Source organism: Amphibalanus amphitrite, unplaced genomic scaffold, assembly GCF_019059575.1.
Source record: "Amphibalanus amphitrite isolate SeventyFive unplaced genomic scaffold, NRLGWU_Aamphi_draft 000957F_arrow, whole genome shotgun sequence".
Taxonomy (NCBI): Eukaryota; Metazoa; Arthropoda; class Thecostraca; order Balanomorpha; family Balanidae; genus Amphibalanus; species Amphibalanus amphitrite.
In genome coordinates this window covers 244,978-271,401 of record NW_024882451.1, presented here as the reverse complement: position 1 = coordinate 271,401, position 26,424 = coordinate 244,978, and the positions used below count along the sequence as shown (strand labels likewise).

Below are 26,424 nucleotides of genomic sequence, written 5' to 3'. Positions count from 1 at the left end.
ACCGTACTTCGTAAACTGTTTTCCAAAACTTGCCTTTATTTTCAGTTACAGGTCACCACTTTGTGAACCACTAACTCCAACTCGTAGGATAGCCTGGATGTGGCCATAGGCATACTATGTTGGACGCTCAGCACAACATAAGACATACCATCCAAAAAGGATACAAACTTTTGACTGACTGAACCATATTGTGATCACAAGGCGCATACAATTCTTTCTCTTCTCTTTCCTGAAGCACGTATGGGAATGGCGGCACAGCGCAGGCCTATGTGTATGACGAAACAATGACGCAAGAACGGACGACCATAGAAGTACAAATAAGTCGAAAAAAACGAACAATCACCAGTTTTGTCCATGGAAGAGATACTAACGAACGTTCGGTACAACAGCTGCAGCCTAGACAATCACGCACCACTTAGGTACTTTACGAGTTTCACGATGGAGGCGAAGGTCTTACTCGCCAGTGACGCATTTCACAACACCTCTGAGGAGGCCCCAGCAACATGAAAATAATTGACGTGTCGGTCCTAGGCCGCGGGATGGGATACGATGACCGGTACCGATAAGCTACCAGCACGACAGTCGACGACGTCCGATGCACATCACGGCCGGCCCGACACTTCATGTGTCGTGTACGAAGACACACAGAGGTAAGCACATAATCGCGCCTCGGGCGGTTACCGTCTTTCTCGCGTCGTTTCTCCACTCCACACGAAAAACGACTTTTGTATCCACCCGACCACTACCCTTCCCCCCATGAAACACTGTTCTCCCCTCCATCCCGACCCCACACGTCGTCAGCAACCGCTAGAGCAGCTTCTTGTTGACGATCTCATAGACCATGCGCCGTCGGAAGTAGGGCATGTGCTCCTGTGTGAAGGAGAGCCGCGCGTCTCGCGACAGGTACTCGCCGAACTTGCACGCGAACACGCCGCAGTCGGAGCCGTTCATCTGCTGAGGGATCTCCTGTAACAGACACAGCGGGCGGAACTGGTGAGCGGCGGTCATCTGGAAAGTCGGGGAGCGATAAAAAACATATCAAGCGGGACTTCAAAAAGTACTTTCGCCTTTGTAATAGCACAAAACTTTTCACAAGAACCATCGCTGACCCATGACACCACTCCTTCACACCACAAGAAGTTTCCCCAACCTCCCCCACACCAGTGATTTCGGCCCTCACCTTTTCATTGACGGCCTGCCAGTCACTTGTGTCGAGCGGCTGCTTCTTCTTATCGGCGTGCTCGTCGCGCAGGTAGCGCAGGATGGCGTCCAGGCCGCGGTTGTTGTTGCCCAACATGCTGTCGAAGTAGCGGACCGCCTTGCGCCGCAGGTCCACGCAGGCCAGGCACCAGTGCATGCCCAGGTGAACGGGAATCAGTAGCAGGTCGTGGGCGAAAATGTCCACCTGTTGGTAGGAGGTCACTCAATGTCATACTGTCCGATTAGTGAGGTTCGCTGCTGCACGACATGCCCGAAGACAGATGGTGCATACGCAATTGCTGCAGATGGGATATGTGGAACATCGCGTGCACTGCATACTCTGCGCCAAAGAAAGAATTCCTTCATGATAAGAGGACGCAACCATCATCTGATGACTTACATTAACTGGTATGCGATTGTCAATGCGAGAGACGAATCTTAGTCGCAACCATCGCAACAGTCATATCAATCTCCATCATTGCCATGCCGCTCCCGAGAAGTCCGTACCTTCCTGGTCCACCTTTTGACGGAGCTGTGTCCCTGGGAGACAATCTTGCCGTAGAAGAACGTATTGAAGCAGTAGACCTTGGGCAGCTTCTCGTTGGTCTTGCTCCGATCCATCACCAGGTTCATGTAGAAGTTGATGACCTACGTACAAAGAACGATAAGTGAAAGGCGAATATACGAGTAATCACAGTCTGCTTATCAACTGATGAGACACACTATCGATTAGTATGACCTCATAATGTAAAATAGTGCCGGTGATTTCCCATTCTCTTATTTTAGACCTCTTCATCAATACATATGGTTTATCAAACAGTCCAAAATCGCCACTCAAAACCCCGTATCAGTATAAAGACTATCCAAACTCCGCAATTCAGCTGATCGGGCGTCGGTTCCCGGTGGTGAGAGCCCGTCCGTATGTCTCACCTCGTCGTTCAACCAGTTGAGACTCTTCAGCGTCTGCAGGTCGTGTCGGGTAACGCGCTGGTTGAATGCCTCGGCCATCAGCTCGTTAGGCGGCGACGGGCGCAGCGCCGCAGAGATCACCCCCTGCCGGTCACACCAGATGGGATAGAGGTAATCCAACTCACTGGGGCGGAGAGCACCAGGGCCAATCACACTGGCAATGCGTGTCAGTCAGAATTCAACATTTTTCAGCACATAGAATACCCGCTAGAATTTTGGCAACAAATAGCTACTGACATTTTTTTAAAGAACATTGCCGTTCCCACTCCTTTCCATTGATCAGTTCACGGGTCGCCCTTCCATAGCATCAGCTGCATGGTGTTCAGAACCCGCTCCCACTGCCCAGTGCCCACCTCCATCTCTGCCGTCAGCTCGGGCAGGGCATCCTCCTCCTCTTCCTCTTCCTCTTCCTCCTCTGCCGGGAGCGCCAGCCGCTGCGTCACGCGCATCTGGCGCCGCAGACGCTGCGCCAGGTGGCGCTCCCACTCGGCGTGGTTGAGCCGCGAGATGGCGCCCCGCTGCTCCTCCTCGGCCAGCCGCCGGCGTCGCTCGCGCTCAGAGGCCGCGTAACTCTCCCGGCTGCGGGGACCAAGGGAGTGAAGGAGAGGCCTTTGTCATGACAGGTAGAAAGAAGAATGAAACACACATACACAGAGTCGAAGATAATGGTTCAAGAGCGAGAAACTAGAATGTATAAAATTTTCGCCAAAGTAATACACACCGAGTGTCCGCACGCGTTGATGGTTAAGCACTTAACAGTGATAGTCCATAGCTATTCTAATATCCAGCAGCTCAGCACAATCATGACAAGCGTCCTAAATATTGCGCGACAACCGCTACTCACACTTCGGCAAAGTGTTTGAGGTGCCGACTGATGTCCTCATCGAGCTGGGTCTTCTTGCGCGCCGGCGCAGGGACCACTTTCTCCACCACGACGCTGTCATCGTCCGACACCACTGTCGGAGATCGACACCGCTCCCGTTAGCGAAAACTGGCATACTAACGTGACCCTAATCGGGTTACAGTGGCGTGTCAAAGGAGTACGGACACACCGACATCACCTGACTGTCGGTGACACAGAGCAATTGACGCCTGACACGCCGCGAAGATGTGACTTAGGTCAGCCCAGGTGTGTCACCGAACATATAACCACCGTGACATATCTCGCATCTGGAAATATCGAACACCCAATCCCAAACTCTCCCTTGCTGACCTCGCTCCCCTCTCCCTCGTTCTCCCAAAGGTCAGCTCACCTGCACTGGTGGGCTGTGAGTCGCCCTCGCTGCCACTGAGCACCACCACTGGAGCTGAGGCGGCGGGGAGCGCGGCGGGCGGACGCCGGCCCGCAGCCGAACTGTTACTCTCGCTGCCTGTAGACACTAGGTCAACCAGCGAGACGCGGCGCGCCAGCTCGGAGGTGGAGGCCGGGCCCAGACGGTCGCGCCGCAGCGCCGCCGGAGTGCGACCCATCCTGGAGGGGGCGGGTTGGGTAGGTTAGACTGATTAACGAACATCGAAACACTGCATCCACATCAGACAATCCAGGAGGCTCACAGATGTACTTTGAAGGAATACATTGACATGTTACTCCATTGGTCTTTTCAGCTGCGACTGCGCGAAAAACAGTCACCAGTATGACTTATGCGAAAGATACAATAATTTAGTCAGCAAAACAGCTAAACAATACGAACAAAACCTCACCGGAAAGTCTCCCAGAAAACCCACACACCCGAGAGCGCGTAATGCCGTACTCACGATGTGGAGGCGAGCAGAGACCTGGTGCGGAAAGAGGGCTCACTGATCAGCGACAGAGAGTGCACGCTGCCGGCGCCGGCAAAGTCGGACAGCAGCTGCTGGTAGCGGCGCTTCTCGTCCAGTCGAAAACACTGGCGGGAGAACGACCGGGGGCGGTGAGCGGAGGCAGAAAGAGTTCAGAACGGGGCAGTGCACGGGATATGCGCACACTGTACGAACGTAACAATACACAACAGGACTTGTCTTATAGTATGTTGTAAGGGACAGTACATGGCACATGCCCATAATCTCTCCCTCGCCGAATATTAAACTCATGGCGTACAACGATCAGAAATAATCGAGTGATTGCGATTTTCGATGCTACGAAGAGGTTAACAACATTTCAGAAAATAAAATAAAAATAACGTTATAAAACCGATACTCTAATGGTAAGCTATAGAAGCGGCTCGAGCCAAAATATTAATCCAAGGCTACAGATGCAATCAGGTATCAGACTTACAACAAAACAAACGAAAAGCGGAGCAACACAGAAACCCCTTTATACAGGTAGAAGATGACCACGCTCGCGAACACACGCCATGAACGTATACAACACTTACGTTGAGCGTGGCTGAGATGCCCCGCTTGATGCTCTTGGCGGGCGCGATGCCCATAAGCTTGTCGTAAAGAGTCCTGTAACCGAACAAAGACGTTAGAAACGGGGGTTTGTCTTAATAATTCTAATCCATACCACTGGGTTTTAATTATGAAAGACGGTCTCAATTTAATTAGCACACTGCTCACTGACCACAAACTGAATCATCTAGACATAGAATCCACGAATCAAGTCACTACTCGAAACATGCCCGAGCTAAAAATTATGCCAGTAGCATAGCATGAGTAAAGACAACCGATTGACCAGCTCTTGGCTAATGGCTTGTTCCTTTTCTGAAGGCCATCGCACCGAAACATAAGCTGAAGGTTTCTGTTCATTCTGGGCTGGGTAGCGCGTGTGTATTATTGTGTGGGAGGCGAATTAGGAGAAGCAGAGGCCACCTACTGCTGTTTCGGCGAGCGCTGCTCCTGTTTCTGCTGCTGTTGGCGTCTCAGAGGCGAATTTCTGCCGGCCACTCGGCCCGTCTCCAGCATCTGACGGAAGCTGCGCACGCCCGCAAAGTCGCTCCTCGGAGTCGCCCCTGAGGGAATAAGCCACACAAGTGCCACCGCCTCTAAAACAATGCCTCTGGCTAAAAATATGAAGACAGGAAGTACGCGTGGCCGGACACAAACATATTAAAAAAAAAACTAAAGGAAAAGAAATCTGGTAAGCAGTAGGGACGTTCCAAAAGTAATGCCTCCTATTTTTTAACTCAAAAAGTTGATGAGATTGGAAGATGGGGGTGGCGTTATTAAAACGAACATACTGTTTTTGTTCTACGCTTATTTTTCTACGTAGTCACCACTACTATCAATGCATTTTTGCCAGCACTGAACGAGAGCCTTGATGGCTCGCTCGTAAAAGTCAGCGCCCGCCGAGGTGGTCCTTTTCTTCACGGCGGCAATGACGGCGTCGTTGTCTGGGAAGTGCTGCCCACGTAAGCCGTCTTTCAGAGGCGCGAACAAGTGGAAGTCGGACGGTGCCAGGTCAGGACTATAAGGAGGGCGTGGCAGCATGTCCAGCCGAACTTTGCCACACATTCTGTGGTCTTCAGACTCGTGTGTGGCCTAGCGTTGTCATGTTGCAAACAGAATGCTTCTCTTTTCTGGCCTTACGTGGGCTATCCGGGCCTTCAGTTTTGTCAACGTTTCAACGTAATTGTCAGAGTTTACAGTCGCTCCTGGTTCCAGGAAATCCAAGAGGATGACACATTGCCTGTCCCAGAAGACGGTGCACATCACTTTGCCTGCTGGCGCCCGGTGCGCGGACGTCCGGAGCGTGCTTTGTCTTTGACATCACTTTCACCGCTCTCAAAGCGACGGACCTATCTGCTAACTGTGCTCGCATCCACCGCGTCTGCTCTATAGACCTGCAAACGTCGGTGAATGTCGATGGGTGCATTCCCTTCCCTGTGAAGGAATTCAATGACGCATCTCTGCTTCTGACGAGTTTCCATGATGAACTTCGTTTACCAAGACGTCACGCAGTAAATAGCTGTGATAGATAAATGAAAATTTAAAGACATGCGAGTTAAGGTTAAGTCATGATACGGTGCAAATTTCAACGCCCTCCGAGCATTTGGGGCGGAGTTAAAAAATAGGAGGCATTACTTTTGGAACGACCCTCGAATTGAATTACGTACACTATCGAAACCATTTCGAAACATAAAATGAATATGATGAAATTAGAGCAAGCAAAATCAGCCTTCAAACCCAATATGAGGTTCTTACGCAGTCTGAAAATATCTGGCTGGTAGCCGCCACTCACCTCTGCTGTTGGCCGATCCATTCTTCACCTTCTGTTCAATAACGACCACATCGTCGTCGCCGTTCGAGGTCGCGGCCGTGGCGCCCTTCTGAGCGGGCGCGGGCCGGGGCGGCGCGGCCTCGCCAGCCTTTACGTCCGACGGGCGCCGCTCCACCGTGATCGGTATCACGCGGTTGGTCCTCTCCACCAGAATGGGCACCTGGGAACAATAATTACCTTCAGAATCGTAGGTACCAAGTCTCTACCGATTTAGCTGTGCAAACGAACCAGCACCGAAGATACTTAATCAGCGGTTGATCTAATCTATCTCCCAACTCATCAATCGTCCTGGTGTGTACTGGAAAGTCTACTAACTCATCTCCCGTCCCATTTACCGACTCACTCATTTATTAACCGAGCTACCCACCCATCTATCGATGTGTTTGCCCTCCAATAAGCTACCGACCCGCCTCCCGTCCCATCCACCCACCTGTCTGCCGTCTGCTGGCGGCGTCGGCGGGCGCGGCGGCGGGTCGGTCAGCCGGCGGCCGGACCGGCGCGGGGAGCAGATGCGCCGCTCGCCGGCCGTCGGCGCCGCGCGCTGTGACACCACCTCCACCTCCTGTGGACGTCAGAAGGAAATGAGACGGACAGTGATAATCCTCGAGTGGTGGGAAAGGAGAACTCAGCAAGAACAGCAAAAGTACTAACAGTTTTAATAGACAGCAAAACGAAGCACAATGCTTCAAATAATATTTTATAACAATAAAAACAAACCAGTTATACCAAGACTCAACCAAATCAACCAGTAGCCGCGTCTCTGTGAGGCTCACATGGTCCTTGCTAGTTGACGGTCCATGCAGTTGGGTGGCTTCCGAACGGTGTCTGGCCGACATGTTCCTCTCTGTCATGGTGCACAGCCGCTTAGCCAACTCGCCCGGTTCAGAGTCATCACTGTCGTCCCTTTAAAACACAAATGCCGACTGTGAGTCATTTTTAGCAAGGCACCAAGCAAAGGAAAGATCAAGCAGCTAGTGAAAGATTGGGGGGTTAGAAACTACAAATGTGGATAGGAAGAATGGGACAGACATCTCCAATTGCCAATGAGGAGGGAGCACTGAAGAGTCAAAGGCCAGGATGGCCAACAGAAAAAGTCACAAGAAAAAACGTGAAAGAAGCTACAGTGACTGTTTAAAGACCTTTACGCCCCTACAAGATTGACCAGCCAATTGAAAAATGTAACTGCAGACATGAAAAATAACAGCCTGCCAAAACTGACATGGGCTATGCATGCTAAATTCAAGATTTGACAGATGGTGCCAGGTTGTAGGTTGGTAGATTGTAGGTTGTGGGTTGGTAGGTTCAAGGTTGTCATTCAGTAGGTTAGGTTAGGTCAGGTTAAATTATGTTTTATAACTTCATCGTACCTACTTTATCTACACATTTACCCATCAATTATAGCATAGGGACATCAACAAACTTGGACACTCCAATATTGAGCTGTTTGACTAAAATCTATGAAATCAGCTCACAAAATGTGCTGGCAGCAGTCACCGCATCCATGAAACAGTACCATGGCAACACTGACACAGTTTACAAAGTGATGCTACCTAGCCTTGTCCGGTATCGGTAACCCTGGCGTCACCGGTAATGTTTTCGTTCAAGGTTAAGGTTTCCTGTATTAGGCCACCATGCCAGACCGAAGCATGCTGTGACGTCACTGGAAGAGAAGATAACGTACCACGCTATCAGTATCGACTGAGAGTCAGACAGACTCAGAACGACTCAGGCAGACTCAAACCGACTCAGGCAGACTCAAGCTCACTCGACCGACTCAAACCGATTCCGATCGACTCAGACCGACTCAAACTAACTCAGACCGACTCAACCGACTCAAATCGATTCCGATCGACTCATTTCGATTCCGATCGACTCAGACAGACTCAGAACGAATCAGAGAGACTCAGGCAGACTCAAACCGGCTCAGGCAGACTCAGACCGATTCAGATCGACTCAGACTGACTCAGATCGACTCAACCGACTCAAATCGATTCCGATCGACTCAGACAGACTCAGAACGACTCAAACCGACTCAGGCAGACTCAAACTGACTCGACCGACTCAAACCGATTCAGATCGACTCAGACCGACTCGGATAAACTCATAACGACTCAAACTGACTCAGATCGACTCAACCGACTCAAATCGATTCCGATCGACTCCGATAGACTCGGAACGACTCAAACAGACTCAGGCAGACTCAAACTGACTCGACCGACTCAAACCGATTCAGATCGACTCAGACTGACTCAGCTAGACTCAGAACGACTCAAACTGACTCAGACCGAATCAACCGACTCAAATCGATTCCGATCGACTCAGACAGACTCAGGCAGACTCAAGCCGACTCAACTGACTCAAACCGATTTAGACCGACTCAGACAGACCCATCGGTTTGACCTGATTCATCAGACCTGAATCGGTTTGAGTCGGTCGAGTCAGTTTGAGTGTGCCTGAGTCTGTTTGAGTCTGTCTGAGGCTGTCTGAGTCGTTCTGAGTTTGTCTGAGTCGATCGGAATCGATTTGAGTCGGTTGAGTCGGTCTGAGTCAGTTTGAGTCGTTCGAGTCTATCTGAGTCGATCTGAATCGGTCTGAGTCTGCAAAAGTCAGTTTGAGTCTGCCTGAGTCGGTTTGAGTCTGCCTCAGCCGGTTTGAGTCTGACTGAGTGTCTGAGTCGTTCTGAATCTGTCTGAGTCGATCGGAATAGATTTGAGTCAGTTGAGTTGGTCTGAGTCAGTTTGAGTCGTTCTGAGTCTGCCTGAGCCGTTTTGAGTCTGCCTGAGTCTGTCTGAGTCGTTCTGAATCTATCTGAGTCGATCGGAATCGATTTGAGTCGGTTGAGTTGGTCTGAGTCAGTTTGAGTCGTTCTGAGTCTATCTGAGTCGGTCTGAGTCTGCCTGAGTCGGTTTGAGTCTGCCTGAGTCGTTCTGAGTCTGTCTGAATCGATCGGAACGATTTGAGTCGGTTGAGTTGTTCTGGGTCAGTTTGAGTCATTCTGAGTCTATCTGAGTCGGTCTGAGTCGATCTGAATCGGTCTGAGTCTTTCTGAGTCGGTCTGAGTCGTTCGGAATCGATTTGAGTCGATCGATTTGAGTCGGTTGAGTCGGTCTGAGTTAGTTTGAGTCAGTCTGAGTCGATCTGAATCAGTTTGAGTCTGCCTGAGTCAGTTTGAGTCTGCCTGAGTCGTTCTTTACGTTATCTTCTCTTACCCAGTGACGTCACGGCATGCTTCGGCCTGGCAGGGCGGCCTAATACAGGAAACCTTAACCTTGAACGAAAACGCTACCGGTGACGCCAGGGTTACCGATACCGCCTTGTCCTATGGTGGCAAATTTGCACCAGCCCACACCCACTTAGCCACAATAAATATTGACAAAAGTATGTTATATTATATGAAACCAAATAATGATAATGAATATCAACAATCTGAAAGTTACGTATCAGCTTGACAACAAAATCCACCTACCTGCCTCTCTTCCCTGCGACTATTTGTATTTGGTCTGTTGTTGAAAATACATAACTTTTTAATGTTTTGACTATGCTTGAGAGCATGACTTAGATCTTAACTGTAATGGTGAATGAGAAAAATGGGAATAAATTGAAATATTAATATAAGTGATTTGTCAGTTGGTATCTAGGTACTGATAAAATGGAATAGCGTTCTTTGCGTAAATCAGTTGGGCAAACTAGACTTTTGGAATCAAAATATGGAGGCATCAATAATTTGATTCTAGTGGGAGGAGCCATGACCAAATATGGGCATGGAATCAATTTTTTGATTCATTTGGGTACACTTTTGACTTCAAATGTATCATTACGGTTGATAAAAGGCCCATGACGGTGAGATTTTTCTTAAAAAAGGTAGAAAAATGTGGTAGCTTTCCAAAAAGTGTTACCTCAAAACTAAGAAATTGTCCCTTTGGCCTTGTGAATGGGAAAAAGACAGAGCCACTGTCCATCACGTAAAAGCTGTTTTGAGGAAATCACACTGTATGTTATTTTTGTATCATGAATTGCATACTAAACAATTAGTATTTGTGTAAAATGGCAAAATGAAATTTTCAAACCCCTTATCATCATTGTTGTAGTGCTTTTATATTTATTATATGGTTTTTACCTGTTGCTTCAGTTTTTGTATTCTTGACATTTAAAAATTGTGAATTGTTATCAAATGTAGTGAAGGTTAACTACAACAATGCTATAGGTATCTGTTGTGGTGCTGAGGATACCACTAAATGAGAACAGTAGCAAGATAAATGATGTATTCCTGCAAGTCATTGTTGCCTATCTCTTAACATTACCTGTGAATCAAAATAATGATTAGCCAGCTGATGGGGAATCAATATTATGATTATCTGTTTAAAGTGAATCAATTCCTTGATTGCCTTTCACTACCTATAGAAATCAAATTGTTATGATAGGAGCAATATTATTTTGCTTAGGAGATAGTTTAAACATTTCTGTTCAAGATCAGGCATGCTCCTTCTTGAAACACTCTCTTATTTTTATGTGATTGGTAAGTTAGCAATGGTCTGCATTTATGCCCAAATATGGTCATAAGGAATCAATCTTTTGATGCCTCCATATTTTGATTCCAAAGGTCTAGTTTGCCCAACTGAAATAGCCCTTAGGACTGCCGACTGGGACTAGCGCGGCGACCAAAGGCATCAAAATATGTACCGAAAGAATGAATAATATCCTATGCACCAAAACAATATCAATATGCTCTCCCAACAGCACTTTAATCGATAAATGACAAACGACTAATAAAATCAAAACCTAACAAAATATCCAAGGGATTCCAACAGCCGCCGGCCTGCGCCGGCCCCGAAGATTTGCGACGATAAATGGCGCCTTGAATGCCGCCATTCAAGCATCAACGATAAGTTTCTGATAAATTGTTACCCAATACGTCACAAGACTAATCACCCGTATGACAATCGTAATTTTTTTGATGTTTTTTGAGAGCTCAACGCATAAAACTGTTCACAAAATTTGCTGCTTAAATAGATTTCGGAGAAACACTTCAATAATAATTGTTAAAAATTGTTTACAGTTTCTTCATCTTCAAGAGGACAGCTAAAGATTTATGACGTCAATATTCTACAAATATTTTACATTTTTGCGTTTCAGCTTTCAGCCAAACCCAAACATCATTCGTTGTTGTGATGTTGAAGGTGTCTGATGTCTCTCGTGATATTTTGATAGGTACTTACCCACCTACCAATTTTGGTTTTTAAGATTTTGCATTTTAATGTTTTATTTTTATTTAAGCTGGTCCTTAAGTCTTTCAAAACTTGATTCATTGTGATTCTGATTTCTGATTCCACTGCATTTTGTTACATCAACATGCCAATGATAATCAATAGGTAATCAATATCACAGTGCAATGTTGATAAGTTTTTCGGAATACCAACTTTGCCTATAACAATTGTGGTGTTCAGCATACTCTTGTCCTAATTTTATGGCTTTCTGGCTGACTGTTCTGTTTATAGCCTGCTAATTTGTGCCTGTTTTTCAGATACTTGCAAGGAAAGATGCTGATTGCATTGGTGATCTTTGCGGTTGTGTTTATAACTTTTCTTCTGTTTGTAATTTTATATATTTACCCAGTAAGTGCATTCCTGTTAACTGGTAAGGGCCATTACAATCATGACAATTGTAATACTGATACAGAGTCCAATTTCATTGATGAATGATTTGTGGGCAGTAAGGATCTCTTAGGTAGTTGTGAATGCTTTTTTGTTGTGCAGTTTGAGTGATTATGATGTGATAAAATATCAGTATAAAGCACCTTACCTCATATGCTGTATCATACTGTATCAGGACTCATGCTTTCAAGTGGTACCACTGTTTTTTTCTGAGAAAGTGCTGCTTTTCCAGAGTGCCACTCGGGATACTACAGTGCCAGGGCCTCCTCCATCAAGTTCCAGGCAAGTTTCAACTCTTGAGACTAATGAACAGCTTCCTAGTCATGATACCTCAGAGTGGAGACAAAGGAATGGTATGGCTGACTTATTAAAGGAAGACTGCCACCTTCAAAAAGTTTTCTCAGATCGGCCTATGATTTATTCCCTGGACAAAACAAAATTTTAGAATTCACCTGACAAAGTATCATCACGTGAATCGCGAAAAAAATTGTCGATTTTCATACAATTATCAATCGGTTAATGTCTAGCGACAATGTTTACACATCACTAGACTTCAAGGTCATAAGATTATTACATTTTATTTGAAAAAGTAAGGTATTTTATAATTTACTTATATATGATTTCATGAGAAATTGGCCATGTTTAATTTATTTTGCATTTAAGTTCGTAAAACATTAAAAAAATCATGGCTCATTTGGAATGGGTCTGGCCCATGTTAAACCCCATTTCCCACACTTTTTTGGAAAAAATGAACTACTGAATATATAAGTTTAACTTTTATTTTGACACTCCAAAATTCTTCTCTGATCTCGAAACAATCAAAGTTTTGGCATATATTTACCAAAAGATAAGAAAATTCATGTTTCAAAGTTATCGATAAACAGTAGAGATGTCGGTTTTCTTGGACTAAAAAAATGGCATCAAACTGAACTTTGGTCTCCGATTTCTCGCAAACGGGTTCGAATTTCGGAAAACCGACTTCAGTCTGGGACATAGGTGGCTCAGCTCTAGTGAAAACCGTTTTGTGGAAAAAAGGTGGCAGTCTACCTTTAACCTGTCAGCTTTCCCATGTCTAAGTAGTCTATGGCCTACACCCATCCCTGTTCATGTTTTCTTTTGATTTAGTCAAAACACTTTATTTCTTTTTTGTCAATGATGTTCACACCCCATATGTTTCATGGAGTTGAGTCTCTTTTCAGATGGTAGTTTTTCTCTTTGGATGTTAAAAAACACCACATCCTTTCTTTTTAGCAATATCTAAACCTCTGTTTAGTGTCTGAGTGTTCTTATACCACTCACCAGCAATGTAAATTACTTATCTGCTTTCCTATCAGCGATGGTAACACTCGATGTCTCTCCACCAGCGATGGTAACACTCTATGTCCCTCCACCAGCGATGGTTACACTATGTCCTTCCACCAGCGATGGTAACACTCGATATCCCCCCACCAGCGATGGTAACGCTCGATGTCCCTCCACCAGCGATGGTAACACTCTATGTCCCTCCACCAGCGATGGTAACGCTCGATGTCCCTCCACCAGCGATGGTAACACTCTATGTCCCTCCACCAGCGATGGTAACGCTCGATGTCTCTCCACCAGCGATGGTAACCTGACGGACCTGGAGCTGGCCGGCGGTCTCGGCGAGTACCTGCGCGAGCTGCATGCCCAGTACGGACCGCTGGTCTCGTTCCACCTCGGGTCGCAGCTGGTCATCAGTGTCGGCTCGGCGGCGCTACTGGAGCAGCACAGTGGCGCCGCCCAGCGGCCGGACATGTACCTCGAGTTCCTGCGGCCGCTGCTGGGCCGGGAGAGTATCGTCTGGGCAGACGCCGCTGAGACGGCCCGCCGCTGGCGGCTCTACCAGCAGGGTTTCAGCGACGAGTGCCGCGCCGTCTACCGGGAGGCCGCCGCGGAGGTGAGGATAGAGGTGGGAGGGGGAGGATGTCCATTGGGGCAGGGAGGGGAGGGGTTGATGTAGGAATGAGGATGAGTGGTGAAACGAACGCAAATCGGACTTGTTTGGTGCGATTTTGAATCAGTATTTGAGTTTTAAAAACGATTGAGTTTTGAATCATAGTTTGAGTTTTATGGATAATAATGTGACCAATTGAGCCACGTAATCCCTAATATTCAAGTGTGTACCAACGAGACTCCACAAATCGATTCATCAGTTTTCTCTATGCCACCGTCATCCTGCCTGTCCCTTTAGGCCAATCATCCTCACTCCTCAAACCAGGCGGCCTTATCGAGGTCCACTGACGCGCCCCTGCGCCACCCCAGGCGGCCGGCCGGGTATCTGAGAAGCTGCGCTCCCTGTCAGCCGGAGAGCACATCTCTCTCCAGCAGTACACCACGGCTCTGGCTCTGCACGTGATGGCCCGCTGCTGCTTCGGACACCATATGGACGACGAACAGAGCATGCTCAACTTCGCACAGGAGTATGAGATTGTACGTACGAGCTCGCACATTATGTGACAGATGGGGTTTGGAAGGGAGGAAAGGCTTTATGTCGATATACGTCACGGTTGTGTCTTGTGGCATCTTATCTGTTGATTATTGTAGGTGCCAGTTGTGTAGAAAACAGCCACCAACTTTCTAAGATTGTGCATATTCTGCAGATACTAAAATTTTGTATCTCAAAGGTTTGAATAACCCACCATTGCCATCCTGCGTCGTATCGTCGTATTCTAACCCGCGAGTTGCTGGGGGGGGGGGGGCGTTAAACGCCCCCACTTTTTTCGCCGGGCCATAGCATAAAAACGGCGCGCCGCAGGCGCGCCAAATTTTGGGTACCTGTAGGGAATTGATTGAGGTTTATTGTGACAAAGTTTCAAAAAACTCGGTCGGAAAATTTTTGAGATATCGAGGTTTTAGTGACGTCATGATTTCTGAGTTTTCGACCAAAAACGGCATATGTTCAAAAAATCATATAAAATCACAGAATAAACATATAGACATGCCGTAAACGCCATTAGACTGCCAATACCATGGAAAATCAAATGGCTATCTTCGATTATTGATTATCGTTCCGCATTTTCCAAAATCTTGAACTGAATCTTGGCAATTTCTCGTGACTACTTCACGACCATGATACATGAATTTCTTAAATTGAACTTTTTTAGCCAAACACGTACACATATGATAAAATGAATGTCACCATCGTGTTCTACGCCCCAAATTACCCATAAAACATGTGTCACAGGCTGCGAATATCAGTTTTTATTTTCGGGGATATGTGCCTGCCCGGTTGACCTGACCTTGACCCTGACCTATGCTTGACTGACCCCTGCATGGAGCTGACACTCTTGTAGGCCTTATATGATGGATTGTGCACCGTTTTGCCAGAGTTTATGACGGGAGGCGCCCATTGCGAAGTCCTGAAGTCCATGCTACTGAAAGCCCGATTTCAGGTGTTTGACCTGACCTTGACCTGACCTGTGACCTCAAAATTCAACTTTAAAGTACTCATCTGAAGCGTCTCGTCGCGTTCTTTCGTTTGCCGCCTCGTGCGTTTCGCTGCGCCTATTGGTTCTCGAGTTATCGGCTGGGGGCGTTTAACGCCCCCCCCCCCCCCCCCCCAGCAAACGGTGGGTGGCGAAATACCCCAGCAACTGCCGGGCTAATCTGCACTATAGTTCGTTTTTCTTAAGTTTGCCCCTCACTGTAAACGTCATTTTGAATACAGCACGAGAATTGCTAGCTGAATTACTGAGAAAACTGGTTGGCGCACATTGTATTGGAGATATGAATAATATTTTCAAAATATGTTTTGAACACAGACGATGTAACGTTAATGTTAAACGCCGTGCAATTTATTAATTAGTTCAGACATAATTCCTGAGAAGTCGTCTATCACTGTGGAGCTGTAGGTATGGGTAAATACGAGCTATAAGTCTGTGAAATAGTAAACAAATTTGATGAAATTGATCGTCTGTGAAATCTGGTGAAATCAATGTGCGCCAACCAGTTTTCTCAGTAATTCAGCTAGCAATTCTCGTGCTGTGTTTAAAAAGACGTTTACAGTGAGGGGCAAACTTAAGAAAAACGAACTATAATTATGCGCCTATTATTGGTGACGTCACCGTGCTCTGCGCCAATCAGGTGACGGCTGAGGTGACGAGCGAGGCGTGCGGCCGTCAGCTGTACGAGAGCCAGCAGGATCACCTGAGAGAGGCGGCGGCCGCTCTGCGCGACGTGGCCGGCGCCATCGTGCGCAAACACCGCAAGGAGAACAAATCGACGGTGAGAGCGGAGGCCGGGTAGCGGGAAGGGATGCCGGATCAGGGCTCTGCAGTGACAAGGGTATTAATGGTATGGCAGTTGGACTGCTCGAGTTGTGAAGCATGATGGGCGCAAAATGGCATTAGCATTTGGCACGCAATAAAGCCTCAATTAACAAACAAAGTCGTGAAGTATGGACAGTTAGCACTAACCGCTGTTATCTGAGCGGGGCAGTTAGTGACAATACTGGCAGCTGTGTAAGAACTCGAGGTGCCGATTCATGTGTCAGTAGAACGCTGAGAAGTGACAACTGTGTCTACCGTAGCGGTTATCCCTCCCGCCCAGTGACGGCTCCCCGGCCCGCGGGCAGGTCTCCCTCGTGGAGTGGGTGTCGCTGTCCACGCAGGCCGGCCGCGGCGCCGCCGGTGACTCGGACGCTCCGGTCAGTGACCTGCTGGCCCTGTTCCTGTTCTTCTGCGAGACGCTCTCGAGCGGCCTGTGCTGGACGCTGCAGCAGCTGGCGCGCCACCAGACGGTGCAGGATGACGTGGTGGCTCAGCTGACTGGAGAGAGGACCGATGACGGGTGAGTGATGAGTGACGCACTCCCGGCAGAGCGAGAGCTGGGGTTGAGTGTGGGGCGGGAGCGAGGGCCTAGGAATACCTGTGCTGGTATTTTTGTCCTGCTAGTTCAGGTACGACAGGAATGTGTGTATGAGGAATTAAGGATCATCAGATTAATTTCCAAAATATTGTCGTTTACTGGGTGTATTGATGTTTCTTGCCTTCACATTGGAAGGCTCCTGTTTCGGTCACACATATGACGCACGCATTTTCGTGTGGCTAGTCTGGTTTCGCGTAATGTTTTGTATTTCCACTGCTTTTCCCAGAACTGCCACGTATAACCCCTCCCGTTCTCCCGTTTTCTCAGCCTGGTGGGTCGCGTGCTCCGCGAGTCGTGGCGCCTCGGCTCTGTGGTGCCTCTGACGGCTCGCTGCTACGGTACTCCGGCGGCTGTGGAGGGACACACTCTCCCGGCGCGCACTCCGATCATCAGCGCCTACTGCGTCTCGCACACCGGAGACGGCTGGAAACAGCCCAACAAGTGAGCGATTCCGGAGGGAGGAGGAAGGGTCGGCGGGGGCAGTCGGGTGGCTTGGAAGACGATGGTTTTATTTAGCGGAATAGTAATATACGCGCTGAGGATGCGTATCTTAGATCGAATTACACTCACAGGCGACATGGTTTCATTATTTAATATACTTTCGGTCATTAATATGGAGTGTCACACGCTTTAAGGCGTAACACTTGCAGACGTAGCCATCGTGACCGGTAGTCACAAGCTTGCGTCATTGTGTACGGTAACCTCTGCGGCTGTATGGGGTATATTGGTATATTACTTGGACCTTGTTGCTGTAAGTTTATCTTCATATGCCCACTCTGCCCTTCCCCATTTGCCACTGTTCTGTGACCTTCCGGTAGGTTTGACCCGTCTCGGTTCAGCGGCGACACACCGGCGCTCGAGATGAATCCGCTGCCGTTCCTCTCCAAAAATGACGACATCGACTGTGTTATCAGGTGAGACGCAACTGCAGTGTGCCGGTCTGTAATGTATTCGCGGCATATTCGCCATAAGACAATATTGCGTCGTGACTATAACGAGTTTCTTCTGGCGTTTGTTTACAACTTTCCTCAGTAACAGGTTTTCTCCTGAACTGTTGCAGCACGTATGAGGATCTGGCGACGGAGGTGCTGCGACAGCTGCTGCCGTCCACCCAGCTGGAGCTGCTGCCGGACCAGAGTGACGAGCAGCTCATCACGCTGGTCACCACACCGCGGGAGGACGTGTGGGTGGCCGTCCGCCCCCGCGCCGCCGCCCAGTGACGTCATACTGCAGAGGTACTGTGACGTCACCACACCGCGGGAGGACGTGTGGGTGGCCGTCAGCCCCCGCGCCGCCGCCCAGTGACGTCATACTGCACACGTACTGTGACGTCACCACACCGCGGGAGGACGTGTGGGTGGCCGTCAGCCCCCGCCCAGTGACGTCACACCACTGAGAGGTACTGTGAAGTCATCAGTCAGTTCCCGAACCGCGGAATCATGTCATGGTGACGCGTTTCTGATCTGTCGCCGCTAACGGTAGCCGTGTTAAGGGCACGTCGGTCGTGTGAATAGTGGGAAGGTAGGGTACAGAGTACATACATTAGTACTGAACGGCGAAGGAACTGGCTGACCGGGACGGCTGAGCTGGCGGACCGGGCAGGTCTCTGATGGCCCCGCTGAATTGGAGTCTTGTAGTGAACGAGACTGATGACTCCATGACTGGATTGGCTACTTGCAGTAGGCTGGGACTGGACCTGTCGGGGCGGGGTGTGGGGAAGCAGTGTAATGGGTTGACTGGGACTGAGACTGATACAGACCGCACTGACTGGGTTCGGTGCCGGGCCGGTCGGGGGTACCTGTGCGTGCTTTCCCTGCTGGAAGGATAGCCTGTAGGGAGAGAACATAAAACCGGCACGATCACAGGGTCCCTAAAATGTGCTGTGTTTGTGTTCCAAGCCACAGACAGAGCGCAGTGCTGAAGGAGAGCTTTGAAAGTCTTCTATTTTTCCACGTTTGTTGTTGGTTTGCGTTTATTTTTGCTGTGTAGCCTGCACCTTAAAGATGCGTTGCTTATGGCTTAGTGATCATGCGTTTGAAACGCTCCAGTTAGTTGCAGTTGTGCTTTTATAAGCCTGGTTTGTAACAGATTGCATATTTTGTGACGAACGTTTAAAATAAGTGCTGTGAGTTTTACGCGTGTTTAAAAGAATCGGTAACTTCAGCGCCGCACAATTATGGTCGCACAAAAGGTCACGCAAGTAGGTAACTGACATTGGGGCAATGCAGCTTCTTCGCGGCTCCTTCACTGGCCGTACAGTCTGGTCAGAACCGGGAACTGGTAGACATTGCAGTTTTCCCCGGTCCTGCGCTCACGAACCACGCACCTAGATGGTTCTCTGATGGCCGACAGCCTTGTGTTCCAGGACTCGAAGCGCGAAACTGAGTACGACTGTATGCATATTGCTCTCTGTAGTCCTGTTGAGTCAGTTTACGGTGCGTTAACTTGAACTCAGTATGGCTGCACGGCGACTCCCTGCTGCTCTCTTTAGTCCAGGAGAGTCGACTCTTGCGTGAGACTCAGCACGGCTGTATGGCGACTCCGGACTGCTCTCTATAGTTCAGGAGAGTCGACTCGCGTGAAGCTCAGTATGGCTGTATGGCGACTCCCGACTGCTCTCTATAGTCCTGAAGAGTCGACTCTTGCCTGAGACTCAGTACGGCTGTATGGCGACTCCGGACTGCGCCTCGATCCAGTCGAGGTAGGGCGTCACGCGTGTGTAGCCGCTCGGTCGGCCCCGGTCACAGCCGAACGCTGACCCCCAGCTGACCACGCCCACCAGCACGGCGTGACCTTGACCCGAGGTCACCTGCAGCGCGCCGCCAGAGTCGCCCTGCGGTAGGGGCGTGAGGTCAGAGACGGCCGGGCTTGGTCAGAGGAGAGAAAATAAGCGGTGCTGCAGATGAGTGAACGCCAAGCGATGCATGGAACGAGGATCGGACTGTGATCACTGATGCCAGGCTCGTCACCCCCTATCATCTATGAGGGAAACCAATGAATCGAATGCAAGATTGGACAGAGACTGCCCTATCTGCATCAATTCCCCAATCTGTCCTATGTGCCTCATTGCACAATTTTCCTACCTCGGAGCTGCCGCGCCCAACTCACCCCGCAGGAGGAGGTACCCAGTCGGCCGCTGGCGCACATTTTCAGCGGCGTCACCACCACCGGCCAGACCAGCTGGCAGCGACAGTTGGCCATCAGGGGTACCTGAGCCGCCCTCAGACGACCCTTGGAGTCGCCGTCCGTGGCGCCGCCCCCGCCCCAGCCCAGAACTGTGCCCAGCTCGCCGGCAAACGTCTCCGCCACCTGGGGGAAGGAAGGAGAGGCTTAGTTCAGCCACCTGACCGACAGGCGGCGGTGTTAGCGCACCCCGCTGTATCGTCGTCCAGTGCAGTGGACTGTAGTCGAGCGTGAATATTACAAGAGTAATGTGGGTTATGGACACGACAGGAAAATACAACAAGACTCCTTGAACGACATAAGGGAAAAGATAAGTAATACTTAAGTAATACAAAGAGTCACTCTGAAAACGAGTCACTCTGAAATAAGTAATACAAAGAGTCACTCTGAAAACGAGCGTTGTACTTTAAAATAAATAAAGAGCGGGAATATTTCCTCACAGAAGTATATTCTGCATGATCTCGATGTGTCCATAATCCCCAAATGAACGTGTATCGTTTGACCTGCTGTCGGGTGGGCAGGCAGATGGGTCGGACGGCCTCGCTGTATTCAATGGGCCGCTGCAGTCGGAGCAGCGCGATGTCGTGTGTCACAAACCTGGCCGACCAGCCGGGGTGCACCACCGCCTCCGCAGCCGGCACCTAGGCAAAGAAAAATAAAAACTGGAGACACGGGGTGGTCGTGGGGCTGGGAGACAGGCCATCAGTGCGCAGTGCTGAATTTAATCCGGTTATTCGTTCAGGCCAATCCTTACGTGACTCTTGCCCGTTCCTTAGTCGGTGAACTGAGTTCAGGTCAGTATCATGACTTGATGCTGTAATGATTAGCTGACTTCAGACCATCACCTTTACCTGCCCTCTGCAGGTCGTCGTCACGACAGAATCTCGGTTCGCCCTGACTCAAGCCGCCCTCCCAATAACGACCCCTTGCCGCTGCGGACCTGACCTGGACGCTGTGCGGGCCGGGTGCCCGGAGCGAGGTGTACCCCAGCAGAACTGTGGCGGCGTCGGCGCGGTACACGCAGTGGGCGGCGGTCACCAGGTAGCTGCGACTGATGACGGTCGCCCCGCAGATGAACCCTGCCTGGCCTGAAACAGGGCAGAGTTATTCTCACACTGAGACAAAAGGTGCGTGCTGTGTGTTGCTCTGTCATGACTGGTGTATGTCAGGTCAGTAATGAGTTCATTTTTATTAGATTAAAATCATACTCGGATTCATCGGGTATGTCTGACTATCAATAGGTACAGTCACAACTTAACTTAGTGAAACTCCGAAAGATGGTGAAAACGACCGAAGATCTAATCATACGTCAGGCACCGAGCGCTAACATCCCAGCCCCCTTCTCCACAGCTCCCACCCTAGACCTCTCGCCGGACCTCACCCCGCTCCCTCCCCGCCCCGTCCGGTGAAGCTCCCTCCCCGCCCCGTGCGGCGGCCTCACCCTGGACGGTGAGCACCAGGAAGGCGGCCCACGGGTAGGCTCCGGGTGCCACCTCCTCTCCTCCGACCACCCGGAGGTCGGCCGCTCGCGCCGGCAGTCGCGCCGGTCGCTGCTGCTGCCGGCCGGCCCTCCCCCGCTGCCGCAGCCGCGGCACGGACCGGCTCTGAGACGTCCCCTGCTCAGATCCGGCCGCGGACGGACCGAGTGGGTCCGATGGAGAGCGGCCGATGGGGTGGGCGTCGGTCACGTGGTACCAGGTGGACAGGTGGGCCGTGTGGACAGGTGGTGTGGACGGCGTGACCGCAGGTCGGCCGGTGGGGCGGTCGGAGCCAGGTGTACTGATTCGGGCTGTCGAGAGCTCGGAGCTGACTGGTGCTGGTGAACTCAGAACGGCGGGAGGCTCGGTGGTCCACCGCGTCACGTTCTTAGCCGACTCCGAGATGAATGATATGCCGCACTCTGAAGGAGGCCGTGGAGCGAGTTAGTTCAGTTGTGACTTTTGACTATAATAAAAAAGAGCGATATTCGGAACTGCTGTGGCTCACTGCCACAGCAGTGAGTCGCGCACCGACGGGGGGGACCGCGACGCGCACCCCCGTCGCGCACCGACGGGGGGGGGGCGGATATCCGCCCCCCTGAGGTTTTTCGCGAATAGCGGGAAAACCGCGGCGCGTACCGCCGCGAAATTTGGTGCGAATATTCTCTCATCAATTTTACACATGTTGTGCAAGTTTGAACCTCCTAACTTTTAAGGTCAGGTCACCAGGTCACTTTGAATGACCCAACCTCAAGTCACTTTTTTGCAACTTTGTCACCGTGCCAGAGCTACAGTAGATGTCGGAGGCCTTTGAAAGTCGCAGGATGTTATTAGGTCATTAGTAGCTACAATTTTTATATCTCGGAATTTTGATCTCGGTGACCTAAGGTCAGGTCAATTTCTCGACCTCCCCATTATAAGTCAACGGGGGAAAAATCAACTCCCTGTTTTTACCACTAAAACGGGTCGGAATGGCCCCATATACCATACATGACTTCATATACGATCAACCTTCACTACCTTGAGGTCTGTTTTGCTGTTGGGCAGCTGTAAGGTCATGTGACGTCATCAAAGGTCACCAAAGGTTTTTTGCCAATAACTCCGTACAGGAACAAGATACAGCCGCGCGGATGGTCTCATTGTGTTCAGCTCGTCAAGACGCATCGAATGATAGGCATGATGACCTCGAGGTCACGTGACCTGAGGTCAACCTTTGACCTTGACCTTTCGAGGTCAACATATATATTATTCGATGTGGATTGACGAGAGGATCACGATGATGCCCTCAGTTTGTTCCTATCTTGACTAATTCGAAAGCTATTCGAGAAAAACTCAATATCGAGCGCCGCCATTTTGACCTTTTTGACCCCTGTGACGTCATCTTTGACCTGACCTGAAAACGACCTTCGTAAAAATTGTAGACCTTGTCCGTGCGTATCCGATGCCGTTTACCGCTTGTCGCTATCCTGCTTCGTTCTCGAGATCTCAGGGGGGGGGGGGGGGCGTCGGTACTAAGTTGGTGCAGACCCCCGTCGGTGCGCGTGTTAATATAAAGCACATTGCACAACTTAACCCGGCAGTTGCTGGGGTATTTCGCCACCCACCGTTTGCTGGGGGGGGGGGGGCGTTAAACGCCCCCAGCCGATACGTCACGGTTGTGCCTTGTGACTTCTTATCTGCTTATTCATGTAGGTATGAGTTATGTAGAAAACAGGCACCAACTTTCTAAGATTAAGCATATTCTACCCTTACTTATTAAAATTGTATACATCTCAACGATGTAAATAACCCGCCATTGCCATCCTGTTCAACATCGTCGTATTCTGCACTAACTAATTATGTGCCTATTATTGGTGACGTCACCGTGCTCTACGCCAATCAGGTGACGGCTGAGGTGACGAGCGAGGCGTGCGGCCGTCAGCTATACGAGAGCCAACAGGATCACCTGAGAGAGGCGGCGGCCGCTCTGCGCGACGTGGCCGGCGCCATCGTGCGCAAACACCGCAAGGAGAACAAATCGACGGTGAGAGCGGAGGCCGGGTAGCGAGAAGGGATGCCGGATCAAGGCTCTGCAGTGACAAGGGTATTAATGGTATGGCAGTTGGACTGCTCGAGTTGTGAAGTATGATGGGCGCAAAATGGCATTAGCATTTGGCACGCGATAAAGCCTCAATTAACAAACAAAGTCGTGAAGTATGGACAGTTAGCACTAACCGCTGTTATCTGAGCGGGGCAGTTAGTGACAATACTGGCAGCTGTGTAAGAACTCGAGGTGCCGATTCATGTGTCAGTAGAACGCTGAGAAGTGAGAACTGTGTCTACCGTAGCGGTTATCCCTCCCGCCCAGTGACGGCTGCCCGGCCCGCGGGCAGGTCTCCCTCGTGGAGTGGGTGTCGCTGTCCACCCAGGCCGGTCGCGGCGCCGCCGGTGACTCGGACGCTCCGGTCAGTGACCTGCTGGCCCTGTTCCTGTTCTTCTGCGAGACGCTCTCGAGCGGCCTGTGCTGGACGCTGCAGCAGCTGGCGCGCCACCAGACGGTGCAGGATGATGTGGTGGCTCAGCTGACGGGAGAGAGGACCGATGACGGGTGAGTGATGAGTGACGCACTCCCGGCAGAGCGAGAGCTGAGGTGGGGTGGGGCGGGGAGCGAGGGCTGAGGAATACCTGCGCTGGCATTTTTGTCCTAGTGCAGGCAGGCCGCAGGACAGGAATTTATTTACGAGGAATAGCATCATCAGATTCATTTCCAAAATATTATCGTTTACTGGGTCTATTGAAATTATGCCGAGGTGTTTCTTGCCCTCACATTGGAAAGCTCCTGTTTTGTGCATATCGGGTCACGCATATGACACCCGCGTTTTCTCGTGGCGTTTTCTCGTCCCGGGCGTTGCGCGTAATGTTTTGTATTTCCATTGCTTTTCCCAGAACTGCCACGTATAACCCCTCCCGTTCTCCCGTTTTCTCAGCCTGGTGGGTCGCGTGCTCCGTGAGTCGTGGCGCCTCGGCTCTGTGGTGCCTCTGACGGCTCGCTGCTACGGTACTCCGGCGGCTGTGGAGGGACACACTCTCCCGGCGCGCACTCCGATCATCAGCGCCTACTGTGTCTCGCACACCGGAGACGGCTGGAAACAGCCCAGCAAGTGAGCGATGCGGCAGGGAGGAGGAAGGGTCGGCGGGGGCAGTCGGGTGGCTTGGAAGACGATGGTTTTATTTAGCGGAATGGTAAATATACATGTACGCGCTGAGGATGTTTTGTATCTGAGGTGAAATTACACTCATGACAGACGATAGGGTTTCTTTATTTAATATTTTACATTGTGTCATTAATATGGAGTGTCACGCGTTTTAATGCGTAACACTTGCAGACGTAGCCATCTTGACCGGTAGTCACAAGCTTGCGTCATTGTGTACGGTAACCTCTGCGGCTCTATCGGGTATATTGGTATATTACTTGGACCTTGTTGTAAGTTTATCTTCATATGCCCACTCTTCTCTTCCCCATGTGACACCCCTCTGTGACCTCCCGGCAGGTTTGACCCGTCTCGGTTCAGCGGCGACACCCCGGCGCTCGAGATGAACCCGCTGCCATTCCTCTCCAAAAATGACGACATCGACTGTGTTATCAGGTGAGACGCAACTGCAGTGTGCCGGTCTGTAATGTATTCGCGCCATATACGCCATAAGACAATATTGCGTCGTGACTATAACGAGTTTCTTCTGGCGTTTGTTTACAAATTTCCTCAGTAACAGGTTTTTCCTGAACTGTTGCAGCACGTATGAGGATCTGGCGACGGAGGTGCTGCGGCAGCTGCTGCCGTCCACCCAGCTGGAGCTGCTACCGGACCAGAGTGACGAGCAGCTCATCACGCTGGTCACCACACCGCGGGAGGACGTGTGGGTGGCCGTCAGCCCCCGCGCCGCCGCCCAGTGACGTCATACTGCAGAGGTACTGTGACGTTACCACACCCCGGGAGGACGTGTGGGTGGCCGTCAGCCCCCGCGCCGCCGCCCAGTGACGTCATACTGCAGAGGTAATGTGACGTCACCACACCGCGGGAGGACGTGTGGGTGGCCGTCAGCCCCCGCGCCGCCGCCCAGTGACGTCACACCACTGAGAGGTACTGTGACGTCATCAGTCAGCTCCCGAACCGCGGAATCATGTCATTGTGACGCGTTTCTGATCTGTCGCCGCTAACGGTAGCCGTGTTAAGGGCACGTCGGTCGTGTAAATCGTGGGAAGGTAGGACATTAGTACTGAACGGCGAAGGAACTGGCTGACCGGGACGGCCGAGTTGGCGGACCGGGCAGGTCTCTGATGGCCCCACTGAATTGGAGTCTTGTAGTGAGCGAGACGGATGACTCCATGACCGGATTGGCTACTTGCAGTAGGCTGGGACTGGACCTGTCGGGGCGGGGTGTGGGGAAGCAGTGTAATGGGTTGACTGGGACTGAGACTGAGACTGATACAGACCGCACTGACTGGGTTCGGTGCCGGGCCGGTCGGGGGTACCTGTGCGTGCTTCCCTGCTGGGAGGACAGCCTGTAGCGAGAGAACATAAAACTGGCACGATCACAGGGTCCCTTAAATGTGCTGCGTTTGTTTTCCAAGCCAGATAGAGCGCAGTGCTGAAGGAGAGCTTTGAAGGTCTTCTATTTTTCCACGTTTGTTGTTGGTTTGCGTTTATTTTTGCTGTGTAGCCTGCACCCTAAAGATGCGTTGCTTATAGCTTAGTGATCATGCGTTTGAAACGCTCCAGTTAGTTGCAGTTATGCTTTTATAAGCCTGGTTTGTAACAGATTGCATATTTTTGTGACGAACATTTAAAATAAAGTGCTGTGAGTTTTATGCGTGTTAAAA

General features: G+C 50.3%; 2 protein-coding genes across 22 annotated transcripts; one reads left to right on the top strand and one right to left on the bottom strand.

Annotated features, from left to right (window-relative positions):
- Positions 1 to 18: 18 nt before the first annotated feature.
- LOC122368567 (sentrin-specific protease 1-like) lies at positions 19 to 11,223 on the bottom strand. 13 transcript variants are annotated; one of them, XM_043342613.1, is made up of 15 exons: positions 11,174 to 11,223; positions 9,834 to 9,933; positions 7,141 to 7,270; positions 6,798 to 6,929; positions 6,329 to 6,527; positions 4,964 to 5,099; positions 4,524 to 4,596; positions 3,925 to 4,055; positions 3,423 to 3,640; positions 3,014 to 3,125; positions 2,523 to 2,748; positions 2,131 to 2,253; positions 1,708 to 1,848; positions 1,181 to 1,405; positions 19 to 966 (listed from the first exon to the last, which is right to left on the bottom strand). In XM_043342613.1, exons 2-15 carry the CDS (start codon positions 9,917 to 9,919, stop codon positions 808 to 810), a joined length of 2,091 nt encoding a protein of 696 aa, XP_043198548.1. In that variant the 5' UTR covers positions 9,920 to 9,933; positions 11,174 to 11,223; the 3' UTR covers positions 19 to 807. The 13 variants fall into 13 exon arrangements, with proteins under 13 accessions (XP_043198548.1, XP_043198546.1, XP_043198543.1 ...); XM_043342611.1 differs by having other exon boundaries at positions 11,147 to 11,214; XM_043342608.1 differs by having other exon boundaries at positions 9,834 to 10,008; positions 11,152 to 11,214.
- Positions 11,224 to 11,513: 290 nt separating this feature from the next.
- LOC122368566 (cytochrome P450 20A1-like) lies at positions 11,514 to 26,410 on the top strand. Of its 9 annotated transcripts, none has more exons than XM_043342599.1 (11): positions 11,702 to 11,736; positions 11,889 to 11,979; positions 12,251 to 12,300; positions 13,621 to 13,936; positions 14,302 to 14,469; positions 23,449 to 23,589; positions 23,939 to 24,153; positions 24,533 to 24,706; positions 25,097 to 25,192; positions 25,338 to 25,464; positions 25,550 to 26,410. In XM_043342599.1, exons 1-11 carry the CDS (start codon positions 11,717 to 11,719, stop codon positions 25,580 to 25,582), a joined length of 1,431 nt encoding a protein of 476 aa, XP_043198534.1. In that variant the 5' UTR covers positions 11,702 to 11,716; the 3' UTR covers positions 25,583 to 26,410. The 9 variants fall into 9 exon arrangements, with proteins under 9 accessions (XP_043198537.1, XP_043198538.1, XP_043198540.1 ...); XM_043342601.1 differs by lacking the exons at positions 23,449 to 23,589; positions 23,939 to 24,153; positions 24,533 to 24,706; ... (1 more) ...; positions 25,338 to 25,464; positions 25,550 to 26,410 and adding exons at positions 16,123 to 16,263; positions 16,613 to 16,827; positions 17,173 to 17,346; ... (1 more) ...; positions 17,966 to 18,092; positions 18,178 to 19,040; XM_043342602.1 differs by lacking the exons at positions 11,702 to 11,736; positions 23,449 to 23,589; positions 23,939 to 24,153; ... (2 more) ...; positions 25,338 to 25,464; positions 25,550 to 26,410 and adding exons at positions 11,514 to 11,575; positions 16,123 to 16,263; positions 16,613 to 16,827; ... (1 more) ...; positions 17,724 to 17,819; positions 17,966 to 19,040.
- The last annotated feature ends 14 nt before the right edge of the window (positions 26,411 to 26,424 follow it).

Bases quoted from the DNA above. Each gene is read 5' to 3' on its own strand.
- LOC122368567 (XM_043342613.1), bottom strand. From the start codon at position 9,919: ATGCTCTCAAGCATAGTCAAAACATTAAAAAGTTATGTATTTTCAACA. The intron at 3,126-3,422 runs GTGAGCTGACCT...GATCTCCGACAG, and splicing joins CTCACAGCCCACCAGTGCAG to TGGTGTCGGACGATGACAGC. The intron at 2,749-3,013 runs GTGAGTAGCGGT...TGGTCCCCGCAG, and splicing joins CTCAAACACTTTGCCGAAGT to CCGGGAGAGTTACGCGGCCT.
- LOC122368566 (XM_043342598.1), top strand. From the start codon at position 11,717: ATGCCAATGATAATCAATAG. The intron at 12,301-13,620 runs GCAAGTTTCAAC...TCTCTCCACCAG, and splicing joins CCTCCTCCATCAAGTTCCAG to CGATGGTAACCTGACGGACC. The intron at 16,264-16,612 runs GTGAGAGCGGAG...GCCCGCGGGCAG, and splicing joins GCAAGGAGAACAAATCGACG to GTCTCCCTCGTGGAGTGGGT.